This window comes from Podarcis vaucheri, assembly GCF_965113315.1.
Source record: "Podarcis vaucheri genome assembly, chromosome: Z".
Lineage (NCBI taxonomy): Eukaryota > Metazoa > Chordata > Lepidosauria > Squamata > Lacertidae > Podarcis > Podarcis vaucheri.
Genome location: NC_138758.1, coordinates 48,122,928 through 48,137,984, shown reverse-complemented (window position 1 = coordinate 48,137,984; position 15,057 = coordinate 48,122,928). Strand labels below are relative to the sequence as shown.

The window sequence follows — 15,057 nt, the reverse complement described above, 5'->3', positions numbered from 1 at the left end:
AGGAAGAAGGCAGCATCAGTTAATCTCTTCATTTCCCACCTATCTTTTCTAACACAGGAAGTTCAGCTCAGATAGCCTATGTTCTGTTCAGAGTATGCCCATTGAAATTAATGGACATGGCTAACTTAAATTCATTCATTTCAATTGGTCTACTTTGACTAGAAATTAGTGGGATGCAACCCAGGGTTCATGTGAAAGTTCAGGAGACCGTAAGTTTTTAAAAGCAAGCCTGCACAACTTGTGATCCAATACAGCCCAGCAGTGTCTGAATGAAGTATCTGAACAAGAGTTTGGCATACAGTGGTGCCCCGCAAGACGAATGCCTCGCAAGACGGAAAACCCGCTAGACAAAAGGGTTTTCCGTTTTGGAGGTGCTTCGCAAAACGAATTTCCTATGGGCTTGCTTCGCAAGACGAAAATGTCTTGCGAGTTCCTGTGGGTTTTTTTCCCTTTCCTCCCCTCTTTTTCTAAGCCGCTAAGCCGCTTATCAGCTGATCCGATAAGCTGATAAGCCGCTAAAAGCGCTAATAGCGCTAATCCTCCAATCCGTCAATGGGCTTGCTTCGCAAGACAAAAAAACCGCTAGACGAAGAGAATCACAGAACGGATTCTTTTCGTCTTGCGAGGCACCACTGTAAATGGAGCTGTTAAGCACCTGTCAGGCAACAATGCACATCTGCTGGGCTGTTTTGAATTTGGTGGATCATGTGTTGTGCTGGTCTGGCTTAAAACATAAGTACATAAGGGGTGTCATACTTGTTTCCATATGGAAGATGGGAAGCTCACACAGAGTCAGAGCAGTGGTTCACCTAGCTCAGTGTTACTGATGCTGTTGTCAGTGGAGGAGGCAGGGTATCTTTCCCAGCTCTAGCTAGAGGTGCCTGGGCAGCATATTGGATAGAGTGTTTGATTAGGACCTGGGAGAAACCCCACCTAATCACAAAGCTCGCTGGGTGACCCTCGGCCAGCCCAACCCGCCTTGAAGGGTTTGGGGTTTTTTGGTAACATCTTTACTGAAAATTCAAAAGGCACATAACTATATGTGCATCAAACATGGTGAGGTGCAAACAAAAGGCGAAAAAGAAAAAGAGAAATAGAACCTGTGCAGAAGGGAAAACAAGGGGGGGGAGTGGGGGAAAACCCAAAACTGTATATTCAAATTCAGTGGTATTTGGAATCCATTCTTACAAATAGGTTAAGATCTGATGAAGAACAGTAACAACCTTGTAAAATATACCTCGCAGGGTTACTGGGAGGATAAAATGGGGAGGGGGAGAACCATGTACTCCACCCTGAGCTCCTTGGAGGGAAGGGATATAAATGCAATAAATAAAAAAAATGAAATTGAACCTGGGGCCTTCTGTGTGAAAACCAGATGTGTTACCACTGAGCTGCAGCCCTTTCCCTCTGGCAATGTTACCCGTCATGGCAACATGCAGTAGTTGCTGCTATAAAGATAGTAAGTAATAGAAGGGTTCATGTGCACATGCAGAGAGGATTTTGTGGGTGATAAGTCGCTTACTTGATTATGAATCTTCCTTGTTTATCACTGCAGTCCCAACAGCGTTCTGGTATGTTAGCCAGTTAGCTGGTTTTCATGAGGAATATGGGTTCGTTCAGAGCTCTCTTCTCTCCCCTCCCCACCCCAGTTATTTCCTTCATTCTCTTTCTAGTGTTTGAAAGCCAGCATCTTGCACCTCCCCAAACTGAAAGAAACATATTATCAGATGCGCTTCAGATTTTTGTTAATGAGTTAATCACTCGTTAATTTGCTTGTGAGCAAAGGCAAGCTCTTATCACTTATTCAACAGCCATGCTTGAAGGAGAGTGTATGATGGTATCAGGGCAATAAGATTGGCCATGTAACATCCAATATGACCCTTCCTTTCACATTGTTCTGTTGGACCTTCACACTAGCAGTGTGTCACAATGTCATGGCTATCAATGCACTGATGAATGCACACTAGGCTAGAATCCAACAGCCTTGCAGTTTGTAGCATCATGCATTCAAATGTGGTTACCAGAAGTCTTTTGCTGACATGGAGACACTGGATGGGGTTGAGGACAATGATTGAGGGGATACATGGAAGCAGACTGATTTTTTAAATGTAAATATCAGAACTGTAGGAACACCACACTGTTTAGTACAGTAACCTCAAAACCTGCATCAATTGGGGCCTTAGCAGTCTTGCTTTCTCAGTGCAAGAAGATTAATGTGCAGACCCAGTGCACATGTAGGAAAGAATTTCAGCACTGACCGTGATGTGAGCCCAGAGTTACAATTTTAGAAATCGTTTGCATCACAGAGATGCGAGTTCAGTGGGGGCAGATTACTTGGCAGAAGCGGTTGGGAGTGCTCATTGGCAGACATTTCCCCCTTTTGCCTTGTATCCGCTGCAGTATCCTTTACAGAAAGGGGAGGTGCGTTTTTGGCTTCTCCAGGACCAGCTTACAGGGACCGCAGGGCTTCCTTGCCTCTCCCAAAGGGTCATGTGGTATTGGGAAACCCTGAATTGGCTCGTTAGCAGTTATCTGATGACATGCCAGAGATTGCCTTCTATCTTTAGCTTACAAATTATGACCCCTTCTATCTCTCTTCTTTTACAACTGTCACATGTCTGTCTGCAGATCAGATCCACCTTGGAAGTCTCAAAGGTCACCGCAGATGGTGACCGGCTGTCCTTATTAAGTTTAGGTTAGGAGGGGTATTAAATTATATGAAGGCCTAAGTTTAGTAATATGGGGGACAGGGAAGGGGAGGAAGGAGCATTTCAAATTATGTCTAGTGTAATTCTCAGGGGAGTCGTTTCTTATACAATATGAAACGTTTATTACTTTAATACGGAACATATTTATCAGCAGCCTAATTATTAAAAATGCAGTATGCTAACCCATTCCACTATTTTATCTAATTTTTCATGGTCTTGCAAGTGGAGCTAGGTATTGACAGGTTCTGTTTCTTGGCACTCTAGCCTAGTAGACTGGTATTTAATGCAGGCACCAGCGACTCATAGCCTTGTGCTGTGTGGAGATCAGCAGGCAGCCCAGTTGAGCCATTGGGAGGAGCCAGCTGGTCTTTGCTGGGTGCTTTTCGGCATATAATTATCTCACTTAACAAATTTCCTGCTCTCTATGCAAAACAGGTGATAGCAAAGCCATTGACCCAGCCATTTAGTTGCTGTGTCTGGTTTGCTTACCTGCCTATCTGGGCAAGGCTCAAGGTGCTGTTTCCTGCTAAGAGGAATGTTAAGGATAAAGTTTCCTTATTTATTAACAACATGACTTTGCCATCTCTTAATCTCTTCTGTAAATATACACTTTGCTTCTAAAATCTAGTTTCCCCCAGTATCTTGCACAAGTGCATAACTGCAGGGTGACCAAATCAGTTCATGCTTGCCTCAGAGCTGCTTTTTGACATCTCTCTTCAGCTCATGTATTTGAATTTGGTGGTCAGTCATTGTTTCTAGTAGCTGGTGTGGTTTAGCTTCCTTGCTTCACTGTTCAGAGGCAAAGTACGATGACATCTCTGTACCCAGCACCTAGCAAGGAGCTTTTACAGAAGAACTAGAGCTCTCTCTCTCTCTCTCTCTCTCTCTCTCTCTCTCTCTCTCTCTCTTCTCACGTCTCTCAAGCCCATGACATTGATCCTGCATCTTAAGACAAGGTGTAGCCTAGCAGTGTTTGGGGAAAACACACATACTGTCTCTCAAAAAACCAGCACAACTGGTATCAAACATATTTGGTTAAATTTAATAGCTCCTGGCAGTGGGGAGTGGACTGCTGTGCTCCAGTTCTGCTTTTAGGGTTTCCAAAGGCATGTAGTTGGCCACTCTGAGAACAGGATGCTATATGTGCCATTGGCCTGGTGCAGTAGGGCTCTGGATTCTTAGTTTTTACAGTATGTGTGAGGCTGTTCAAAAACAGGTGTGCTATGTATTCTCCCAGCTCCTGTTCACTAGCTACAGCTATATAAAAAAAGCTACAAAATGAAGTCCAAGCAGAGATCATTTTGTGCAGGGGTTCCATTCCCAGCCCCCGTCTGCGTCGATTGGGCATGTATAAGTGCACCCTGCCCTGATGTCCCTTGTTCTGCCCTCTTCTGTGTCCAAAAGGATCCACAGGTCTGCAATTGTGTGTCCATTGGGCGTGCCTAAAATGGTCACCTCCTGTAATGTTATTTTTGTGTGTCTTTTCATACAGAAAATTGTTAAAGCTGGAGATAAGGACCTAGATGGGCAGCTGGACTTTGAGGAGTTCGTTCACTATCTCCAAGACCATGAAAAGAAACTGAGACTGGTTTTCAAGAGCTTAGACAAAAAGAATGATGGTATGCACATTTTGGTTTATTTATTGGGAGCGAAGGGATTCTGTTGCAGATTGTCTGGCAGCTTTGTTTTGTTCATAAAGCTTAGAGCTTACTTGTCATCTTTACAGGCTGCATTGACGCCCAGGAGATCGTGCAGTCCCTTCGGGACCTGGGAGTCAAGATATCTGAACAGCAGGCTGAGAGAATTCTCAAGAGGTAAGTGTTGCAGGTGGCTCTAGTGTTTTCACTCTGGCGACCATGGGGTAAGGTGTTAGCCTTGTCTCCCTTCTCTTCCTTTATATCTCTCCCCTTATAAAACCTCTGAAGCAACTCTGCAGCGTTTCGTCCATAGCAAAGCACGCTAGAGCAGCAAATGGTGCTAGAATAGCAATCACAGGTGAAGATCCACTGACATCTTTTGCTGGAACAGTAGGGACAGATGGAGGCCAGAATGCATAAGAGCATGTGACATCAAAAGTAAGCAGAATGCTGATTCATGAGAGAGCAGCGTTCCCTCTTGGAAAGGCTTCTTCATCCTTGCCAGGAATTGATTTACGGTGCTAACATTCCGTCCTGTAAGATAGACAAGTAGCATGTAGGCCAAGCGGGAACTTGCTTAATAGCTGCTCAGCAAGAGGTATGAATGATTTTGCCAGCATTCTGGAATTGCTGTCCTTGCAGTATATAATGCTTTTCTGCAGGTTAGATAATCTTAAATTAAGGTATAAATCGAGGTATATGTTCCAGTGCTCGCTGCTTTAATACGTGCATGCAACATAACATACTGAAATGCTTTCAGCTGCATGCATGTTGCACTAACTTTTAACATTTGTCCCTTTCTTGCTCTTTGCTCCCCTTCTGCTTCCCTGTCTGTCAGAATAAGAACGGGACACTTCTGGGGTCCTGTCACCTAGTAAGTACCAAAGTGTATATTCTTGTCTGGCTCCTTTTCCTTTTTGTACTAGTTTTTCTCCCCACCCGCAATGAAGTTGGTAATGTGTAGCAGATTTTTAGTGAGCCTGGTGGTGATGGAGGGTGAGTCCACAGGCAGACACCAGTATATCTTATAAAAACATAAAAATTTCAGTATCAATATCAACAAATTACACAGCTAATCAATATTAAGCACTCCTAAAACAGCAGAAAAATATGCAGAATAAGGGATAACTATTAAAAGCACAGCACATATTTTTGTTTCCAGAAGGTAACTGCAAGCAAGCCAATAGGGCTAAGGTTGAATTGATGCTTAAGAGTATGTTAAAACCAGCACTTCTATGTCTCATGCTTGGGAATCCTTTCTCGATTAGTAAGACTGATTTAATTGGTAAGGACGGAAAAACACTCAAGTTCAAAACTTCTTCCTCCTGCTGCCCCAAGGTAGAATCTACTGACTCATTTGCCTTCCACAGATGAAGCCACACTGTACAGACCATAACCAGGCAGCAAGGACACAAATTGCAGATGACTTAGAGGAGTGCACAGACAGTTATACATGCCACTCACTAGTTAATCTGACTCGTTTTATGACCACACATATTAACTAATCTAGACTCTTCCTATGGAATATCTTATGTCCATCCTGCACAGTCTTACATATTTAATTTTGGAGGACCCAGTGAAAGGAAGAGGATGTGGGGAGAGGCAATGGAGAAGCCATCTTAGCCTCACATAGAACACAATTTGTTCCTCATGAGCTGTCCTGTGATCCCAGGAAAGATTTTTGCCCTCATGACTGTTTGAAAATTACTCTTCCAAGTATTTTACGCTATCTGATACATAAACCTCTTAAAATTGTGCTTGCATGTTCTTTAGTCCTCTTCTGCAAATATTTATGTTTTGTGTGGTTGGTGTGGAGCTAAAGAGTTGATACGCCATACCTCCTCCTCTTGGCTCATTTTACCTTCCCAATTGATTCTTGCAGCATGGATAAAAATGGAACAATGACAATAGATTGGAATGAATGGCGTGACTATCACCTGTTGCACCCTGTGGAGAACATTCCTGAGATTATCCTGTACTGGAAGCACTCAACGGTAAGAAATTAAGATCCTTCATGCACAACATATGTGAAACTCATGGTTGCATTTGTGAGGGTCCCGCTCCATGCTCTTGACTCCTATCAGCAGTCTCCATCAAAAGCTAGCTGCCTTCTCGCTCCAGTTGCTTTCTGTTTTTATGTGCCTTCTGGCCTTGTTCTTAAAATTTCTGGCACAGGTGAAAGTGAATGTTCTCAGGGAGTGGGAAGGCAGGTAAGCTGCTTGACTTGTACCCAAGGTATGCAAACAACTGGGTCCTGCTAGTTTGCAACCTGCCAGCTCTGGAAAGTGATACGATGCTCTTTGATTAAATTTGGCTTTTAGTGCTGCATAATGAGATCAAACTAGGCTGTGAACTCCAGAAGAACTCTAGATCTTTCCCCCTGTTCTGTTCCTCTTGGCCAGTCATTTTGAACACCAGCAGATTGCAAGGCTGGCAGGTGGCCCATTTTTGGAACTACAACTATGGTATATTTTCTGAAATACCCTCTAATGAATTTTATTAGCTGCAACCACATGCAGGGGAGAACAAAGCTGCTTGCAGATACAGATAAAGCAGGTGCAGGTGTTGAAATAGTAAACTAGTGCTAATTGCTTCCATGCTTAAATTGTTTACTCTAGGTGCATGATGAACAGATCTCTGAGGAAGCCCTCATGCACACCTAGTACAGCTGAAGAAAAAAAGGTTTTACTCATGCCATGCTTTATTGCTTTTTCAGATTTTTGATGTAGGAGAGAACCTGACAGTACCAGATGAGTTCACAGTGGAAGAGAGGCAGACTGGAATGTGGTGGCGACACCTAGTTGCAGGTGGAGGGGCAGGGGCAGTGTCAAGAACATGCACTGCTCCCTTGGACCGCTTGAAAGTTCTCATGCAGGTAAGGGCGGAAGCTCGGCAGAAGGGTCTTTGTTGTCCTGGCTCCATCAACTTTTCCTCTTAGTTCAAGGATATAGATAGAATACAGTCTTGCAAGACTTTTCCTCCAGAAACTAGAGAGCTGTAACATATGGTGATGTCTGCTTGTATGTCATTCTGACACGCAGAGGGAAGCCACTCTCCGCAGTTTCTGTGAGCCCTGCTTTTCTACATGTGACCTGCACTTCTGGTTCCCTCCAGAATTTATACTTGTAGTTTTTTTTGGAAGTTGGGCAGGTCAGGTCAACAACATCACAGTCCTTGGACTGCGCAGCCTTGGCAGAACACGCAATCCCTTAAAACTAGTCCTGACAGCTCTAGCTGGAAATGAGGTAACCTGTGACTTGCTGGCAGCTCTTCCTGTTCTGGGCTCAAAGGACAGAGAAACACAGCTGTCATTGGAAGTACCTTGTGAAATGGGGAATTTGGACTTTGCATAGGAGTCACCGGACTGACCCATGCCTCCCTTTCGTCATCAGTTCCATTTCCCACTGCTTCCCTTTTCACTTCTTGCTGTTCCATGAGCTACTAATTTTGATAATATTGGACTATAGATAACTGATGTTGAATGAAAGTGTCCCTTTTCCTGCTACACTTGTGAGGCAAGCTAGTTTAAAACTTGTATGTAGATAAGAAAAGCTTTTTTGCCCAAGCAGGAAAACTGAAAATGGGCCTGGATCCAACCAGAAATGTCTTTCTCTTTTTCAGGTCCATGCTTCTCGCAGTAACAACATGAGCATCGTTGGAGGCTTTGCCCAGATGATCAGAGAGGGTGGCACGAGGTCACTTTGGCGAGGGAATGGCATCAATGTTTTGAAAATTGCTCCAGAGTCTGCTATCAAGTTCATGGCCTATGAACAGGTAAAATCATCAGGCGAACCCAAGGCACAGCGAATGAGATGGTGCTGCTGCTGTTCAGCTAACATCCCAATGTTGAGGCTAACAAGGGAATAAGAAGCAGGTGTGAATTGTGCAGACTGCTGTATCAAATGACATAATTCTTTTATATCTATAGATCAAGCGATTCATTGGCACTGACCAGGAGGTGCTGAGGATTCATGAGAGGCTGGTAGCAGGTTCATTGGCAGGAGCCATTGCACAGAGCAGCATCTACCCAATGGAGGTGAGTTCCTGAATTTAGCCTTTGGCAGCTGATGTTCTCCTTTTCTTTTGCATACAACAGACTGCTTTCAAATGTTTTAGACGCAACTCTTCCCACAGTGGGGACTTCATTGGTGGCATGCCCATCAGAGATACTAAGACTTCACTAGCAATGTGGTCTATTGCAGTGTTCTTCAGCCATGGTTCCTCAGATGATGTTGGGACTTCAACATTGGCAAAACTGGCTGGGAATGATGGGAGCTGTAATTAAACAATGCCTGAGGACCCGAGGTTTAAGAACACATAATTTACTAGTTATCTTTCTTTGACTTGGTTCAGGAAAAGTTTGTATTTGCCTGCCTGTTCTATACAGGCTTTCCTGATGCATCTGTTCTTCTCGTGGGCTAGGTTCTGAAGACACGGATGGCCCTGCGCAAAACAGGGCAGTACTCAGGGATGCTGCACTGTGCCAAGAACATCCTCACCAAAGAAGGAATGGGTGCTTTCTACAAAGGCTACATCCCCAATATGCTGGGGATCATTCCCTATGCAGGAATTGACCTGGCTGTATATGAGGTAAGAGGCTTGGCAGCTGCTTTGTGGGAGAGGAAGTTGCAGATATCCTAAAGCAGCCTTTCTCAACCTGTGGGTCCCCAGATGTTGTTGAACTACAACTCCCATCACCCCTAGCTAGCAAGGCCAGAGTTCAGGGATGATGGGAGTTGTAGTCCAACATCTGGGGACCCACAGGTTGAGAACTGCTGTCCTAAAGGAATGTGCTAAGGAAGGCTAGAGTCCTGACACCAATCTGCTAAGTTCCAGTGAAATTTCCCACCTGTGCTCTAGTCTAGGGTTTGCAGCATGGATATTCAAAGTTGTAGTATTGGTCTCTCCCTACTCCACCTCAAATCCCATACTATTGATTCGTAAGGGTCCTACTGATGCTTGCTTTGTGAACAATTTATTTTTTCCTCCTAGACATTGAAAAACAGCTGGCTGCAACGTTATGCTGTGAACAGTGCCGATCCAGGGGTGTTCGTTCTGTTGGCCTGTGGTACCATCTCTAGCACCTGTGGACAACTGGCCAGTTACCCTCTTGCCCTAGTACGCACACGAATGCAAGCTCAGGGTAAGAGCATTTGAGAGGCCCTTGGGTGTAACCTATGATGCAGAAAGTCTTGCTGCTCAGCACCTGGTTTTTAGAAATATATACAATCTCTGAACCTGAAGGTTCTACTTAGCCACAATAACTAAGTAAACAATAGACATTATCCTCCATGTTTTTGTCTAAGTCTCTTGAAAGGCACCTGAGAATTTTAAATGTTCAACACATCTTTGAACAGTGAATCCCATAAATAAATTCTGTAGAAGTATTTAATTTTATTTGCCCTGAATCTAATCCCAATTTAACTTTGTGATCCTATGTTTCTAGTGTATGTGTGTCTGGTGGTGGGGAATTTTTTTGTCTTCCTGCTCCCCACCCCCAACTCAACAGTAGGTAAAGCTTTATAGGTTTATAATGTTGTTAGCATATCTAAGTGCAAACACCTCTTGTTTCTTTGCGCTGGGCTGATCTTGGCATCTGTCTCAGGCTGGCACATGGCCAAGTAGTTACAGAGACATAATCGCAGGCTGTTAAACGCCACACAGCAAGTTAAATGTGTGTCTGGTATGCAGTGCCCCTCAGGAATAGAGCTGTGACTAGTAGAGGTTTTCCCATTCACTTTTATTGAAAGAAAGCTTTGGTACATTAGTCCCTCAAGGCACTGCAGACAATGCACAAGATAAGACTCTCTTCTCCACAACACAGTACAAGCTTTGCTAATCCCCTCTTTTACTACCCTGACTGCCAAGCTGTGCTCTAGCTTTAGGAAAGTTGAACAGAACCTGTGCTTTTCCCTTTCCCAGCCCCAAATACCGTATTTTTCGCCCTATAGGACGCACCGTCCCATAAGACGCACCTAGTTTTTTGGGGGGGAAATAAAGGGAAAAAATTATTTTCCCCCCAGGCGCGGGGCTGGGGCAGCCCGAGCTTCCCCCGACCCCAGCCCCCAAACAGGCAGCTCTCTGCAAGCCGTGGGAGCCCAGCGGTGGTTCCCACTGCTTGAGGAGAGATCCGCGAAGCCTGGACGCGCTGAGATCAGCGCGCGCAGGCTTTGGGATGCTGGCAACTCTCCCCAAGCAGCGGGAACGTTCCCGCTGCTTGAGGAGAGATCCGCGAAGCCTGGACGCGCTGAGGTCAGCGCGCGCAGGCTTCGGGATGCTGGCAACTCTCCCCAAGCAGCGGGAACGTTCCCGCTGCTTGGGGAGAGATCCGCGAAGCCTGGAGAGCGAGAGGGGTCGGTGCGCACCTACCGCTCTCGCTCTCCAGGCTTCAGCGAAAGCCTGCATTCGCCCCATAAGACGCACCCACATTTCCCCTTCATTTTTGGAGGGGAAAAAGTGCGTCTTATAGGGCGAAAAATACGGTACTAGAGGGGCTGGATGAGGATCATTCTTCCAGGTGTTCTCTCCACCTTACCAGATGAATGAATGAATCTTTATTTGCGTCAGCCATATCAATAAAACAACAATATGATATAAAAGAATAGAAATAAAAAAGTCAAGTATATAAAATACATTTTAGGGTTTTGAATCAATAGATAGTGGCTCTTATTCTGATTGCCCCAGCTAAAAACCTTGCAACCTTTGCTGTCACCTGCTCATCTTGCCCTTGTTTGCCCTTCTGTTGCTTACATTTCCCACTTTTTCTGGACCTAGGAGATTTTGGGGGGCGGGTAATGTCTCTTAGAATTATCCTTCCTCCTGCGGGGCACTCAACCACCATTCTGCCTTTTGAGTGTGTGGGAACTTATTGCACGTTCTTGCTCCCCTCCTTCCAGGAAGGGGTCAGCATGGGAGGTAGGGAGGCAGGACGAGCTTGCTGGTGTGAGGACATAAGCAGGGGGATATCAAGTGGTACTTGCCTGTCCCCCTCCCTGTCACTACCCTCTGATTCTTTCTCTCTCTCCCTCAGCCATGACCCCCACAACCCTCTGGGCCCTTCCCTGAGATTTTTCTGCCCCCACCCTGGACTCTGCCAGCCCCTGACATGCTGAATTGTGCAGTCCACAGTCCATGTGATCAGGCTCTTGATGACTGTCCAACGGCTTCTCTTTCAGCTTCAGTCGAAGGAGCGCCACAGGTAACAATGAGGAGTCTCTTCAAGCATATCCTGAAGACAGAGGGAGCCTTTGGTCTCTACAGGGGCTTGGCTCCCAACTTCATGAAGGTGATCCCAGCAGTGAGCATTAGCTACGTGGTCTATGAGAACCTGAAGATGACTCTGGGCGTGCAGTCGCGGTGACCAGGTGGTGCCTGGACCCTTGAACTTTTTCAACAAAATCTTGGGGCTCTGACCCCCAGGGTGTGCCACCATTTCATTCTGTGAATGTGTTGACTGACACTAAGCTGATCAAACTAAGCTGTGAAAATCCCAGATGGTGTGTGTTGGGGAATGATGAGGTATTGGGCCTTTCTACTGTGTTGCTATCAAAAGCTCTACGTGTGTTTTAAACAATCGTTTGGCAGTTCTTCCCATGTTCAAGGGACCAACTGGGAATTGAAGGAAAGTTTCTTGAGCTGTCAGTGGTGGCCTGGCTTTTAGCCCTCTTTAGAGTCTTTTGCGCAAGCTCACAGCTGGAGAATGTATCATCTTCCAACTTGCTTGAAAGAGCTTTTTTCTGTTGAGTTGTAAACTCTTCTTAGCCATGGTTTTGATTCTGCAAACGACCTGCCTTGGGTAGGAATGGCTGCTGGGCCAAATGCTGTTTACATGTTTTCTTTTGGATAGGAGCAATTCATTTTTCTACTTCAAAATTCTGACGCTGCAGTGTAAATTAAAACCAAGGCTTCAGGGTGCAAAGCCAGTCCCTGCTGAGTCTGAGTGTTACTTTCAGGTTAGCCAGACAGAGTTTAAAATATTTTATTTTTATTATAGTTTCTGTGTTCCTGTAAAACTGCTGGCAATATGCACTTTATAACAAAAGCAGCAGCTGCAGTCTAGAGTCTGCATGTCTGTGTTTGCATGCTGGAGTAGCTGAGAGGACCTGGCACATGCAGTTCTGCACATTTTGAATGGCCTGACCAAGTAACTGGGGAGCTGTGTTGCCACTGGTCCAGTCTCTGCATCTGAGCTCACTGCAGCATGGCAGGGGCTGTGGAGAGGCCACTTTTGCTTCCCAGTTAGCGTTTTGCATGGTGCTTCAAATACAGTTCTGCCAAGTGCGGTAGGTAGCAAATTATCCTTGAAACTTCAAGCCTTGCATTGCTTCATTCATCCATAGAACTTTATAGGTTGATGCTAGAGTTTGAATTAGGTTAGGGTGGGCTGGTGGACTTGAACTTTGGACAAGGAAGAAATTTTGCTGTGGGGAACACACCAGGTTAACTGACAAAGGTGAAAATGGTAGCCTTCATTATGTTATTAGAAGGGAGTGGGGAGCTGCTTGCTTCCACCCACCCACTTCTACCAGGTGCTTATCATAGGGAGAAGGGAAGGTGGTGGCTGCCATATCTCTGACTTCACTGTTTCAAGGGTTCATTGAGTTTGTCCACTAAGACTTATTGCAGCCCAGGGGATCCTTGACTTGGGGACCAGCATCACATTCCATTTTTGTCGTTGTTTTGCTGCTTTCAAAGCATATTTATTTTGTATTTATTTAAAGACAAAAGACGAAACTGTCACACTATTTTTGTAGACATGTTTAAATATAGTTACTTTGTCCTTGGTATTCTGTATTTTTGTACAGGTCTCATATTTATGTTCTTAAAAACGTTTTGCACATTTTCAGCATCGTCTAATAAAAGAATCATTGCAAATTGGACCCCCTCAGAGGTCCTTAGTGCTCCATTTCCTTTTCGTGTTGCCTGTCCTGCATCTGGGTTGACTGAGAGCCTCAGTCAAGAAAAAATCCTTTTGTGGGGAAAAGCCTTAGGAGAGTGGTGGGTGGTGGGGAATGAAAGGCCCTTCTTTGGGGGTCTGCCTTACTGTGGCATCGCCTCATCATTAGTGACTTTATTTTTATGGGTGTTGGACGAACCACAAACTAGATGGTTGGTTTTTTTTTTAAAAAAATGGTTAATAATGAAAAGGGCTGATTGGACTTGGGAGAGAGAAAAATAAATCTCAGGGAGAGAAAAATCACAAAATGCCCATTTTTCTGATGTGCGGAAGGAAGTTGATGCCTGGAGCTGAGCTGTTGCTGTTTTCTGTGATGGCAGATCTGCCTGCCTACTGCTCCTCCTCCTCCAGGGTCAGGAAAGTGCACTGTGAAGAAGCAGTTATCCCTGAAGGCTGCAGCGGCTCAGAGGCCCCTGCTGCTGCTCTGTACACAGAAAGCCTTGTGCAGCAGAGAGCAGCTTCCTCTCCCCCAGTTCTCTTTGGGCCTTAAGTTGGGTCTGTCCGCTGCTGCTTTGGGGGAAACTGCCTGTCTGCCTTGAGTTCATATCTCAGTCGTGTGTTTTCCCCACCCCTCTTGTGAGTCACTCCACTCTTGGGAGACCTCCCCCTTACCTTTGGTGGCCTGAGGAGATTTCAGCACATACAAATCAATGCAATATGAACTGTCTTTGTAGCTGTAACCTTAATATATGAAGGGCAAAACTAACAAAACAAGAAGCCTGTGATGGTAGGGGACAGGCAAGGACCGCCTCTCGCCATATGAACCAACCCGTACGCTGCAATCATTATCTGAGGCCCTACTTTGTGTGTCTCTTCCATGAAAGGTCCAGGGGGTGGCAACATAAGAACGGGCCTTTTCTGTGTTGGCTCCCCACTTGTGGAATGCTCTCCCTAGGGAGCCTCGTCTGGCGCCTTCATTATATATCTTTAGAAAGCAGGCAAAAACGTTCCTGAATAACCAGGCCTTTGGCTGACGAACATTTTATGGCCTTTTAAATGTGTTTGTGGGAGGGGGGGTATTTGTTTTTGTTTTATTAAGTCTTTTGTGTTTTCTTTTTATGTTGTGAACCGCTCTGTGATCTTTGGATGAAGGGCGGTATACAAATTTAATAATTATTAATAACAATAACAATAATAAAGGTTTATCAAAGATGCTGGTGGCTTCCTTGTTTTGTGTTGAGTTGGGAGTCTGTGGGTTCAAGGTGTGTGCGCATGCGTCCTTCACCCAAACAAATACATAAAGCAAGTTTGCATTTACCCACACTTGATTACAATAAAAGCTTCAGTCATTGAAAAGTTGCTCGTTGTGACTTGAATGCCCTTCAGTTGTCTTCTGTGACTTTCTAAAGTGTCAACCCTGGCTTGAGGCCCATATTTCTGGCATAGAGCTGCACTTCTTAAGGGAGGAAGTTGACTACAAAAATCATTTGGGCAAGGAAATGGACACATCACACTGCTCCTGTTCACTGGGTACAGTTGAATGAGGTTTGGGATTTGATTGTCATGCGTAGCCTAATTAGTTGCATATGGGAGAGAAAAATCTAAACTCATCTTGTTTCCCCTTTTACCAAAACAGACCTACAGGGAACTAAGCAGGAAGGGGTTGGTTGGCGCCATCCTAGCTGTTACCTGGTCTGCTCAGTCAGCCAGCAAGAGTGTGTGTCCTGATTGCCTGTGGTGGTCTGAGATGTTTCTCCAGAGGACAGTGTCATTTGTTGGGACAACCCCACCAGCAGTGGGAGAGGAAAAAGGTTTT

At 45.1% G+C, this 15,057-nt stretch overlaps 1 protein-coding gene across 6 annotated transcripts in view; it reads left to right on the top strand.

Moving 5' to 3' along the window:
• SLC25A25 (solute carrier family 25 member 25) overlaps window positions 1-14,455 on the top strand; it is a 43,152-nt gene extending 28,697 nt beyond the window's left edge. For 3 of the 6 annotated variants that reach the window (XM_082208937.1, XM_082208939.1, XM_082208941.1), the window contains exons 2-11: window positions 4,201-4,327; window positions 4,435-4,522; window positions 5,184-5,219; window positions 6,228-6,339; window positions 7,062-7,220; window positions 7,967-8,119; window positions 8,274-8,381; window positions 8,768-8,935; window positions 9,338-9,488; window positions 11,521-14,455. In XM_082208937.1, the coding sequence (XP_082065063.1) occupies window positions 4,201-4,327; window positions 4,435-4,522; window positions 5,184-5,219; window positions 6,228-6,339; window positions 7,062-7,220; window positions 7,967-8,119; window positions 8,274-8,381; window positions 8,768-8,935; window positions 9,338-9,488; window positions 11,521-11,705 (1,287 nt within the window). In that variant the 3' untranslated portion in view covers window positions 11,706-14,455. The remainder of the gene's footprint in view (window positions 1-4,200; window positions 4,328-4,434; window positions 4,523-5,183; window positions 5,220-6,227; window positions 6,340-7,061; window positions 7,221-7,966; window positions 8,120-8,273; window positions 8,382-8,767; window positions 8,936-9,337; window positions 9,489-11,520) is intronic. The other 3 variants (XM_082208938.1, XM_082208940.1, XM_082208942.1) reach the window with 1 other exon arrangement.
• Window positions 14,456-15,057: the final 602 nt, after the last annotated feature.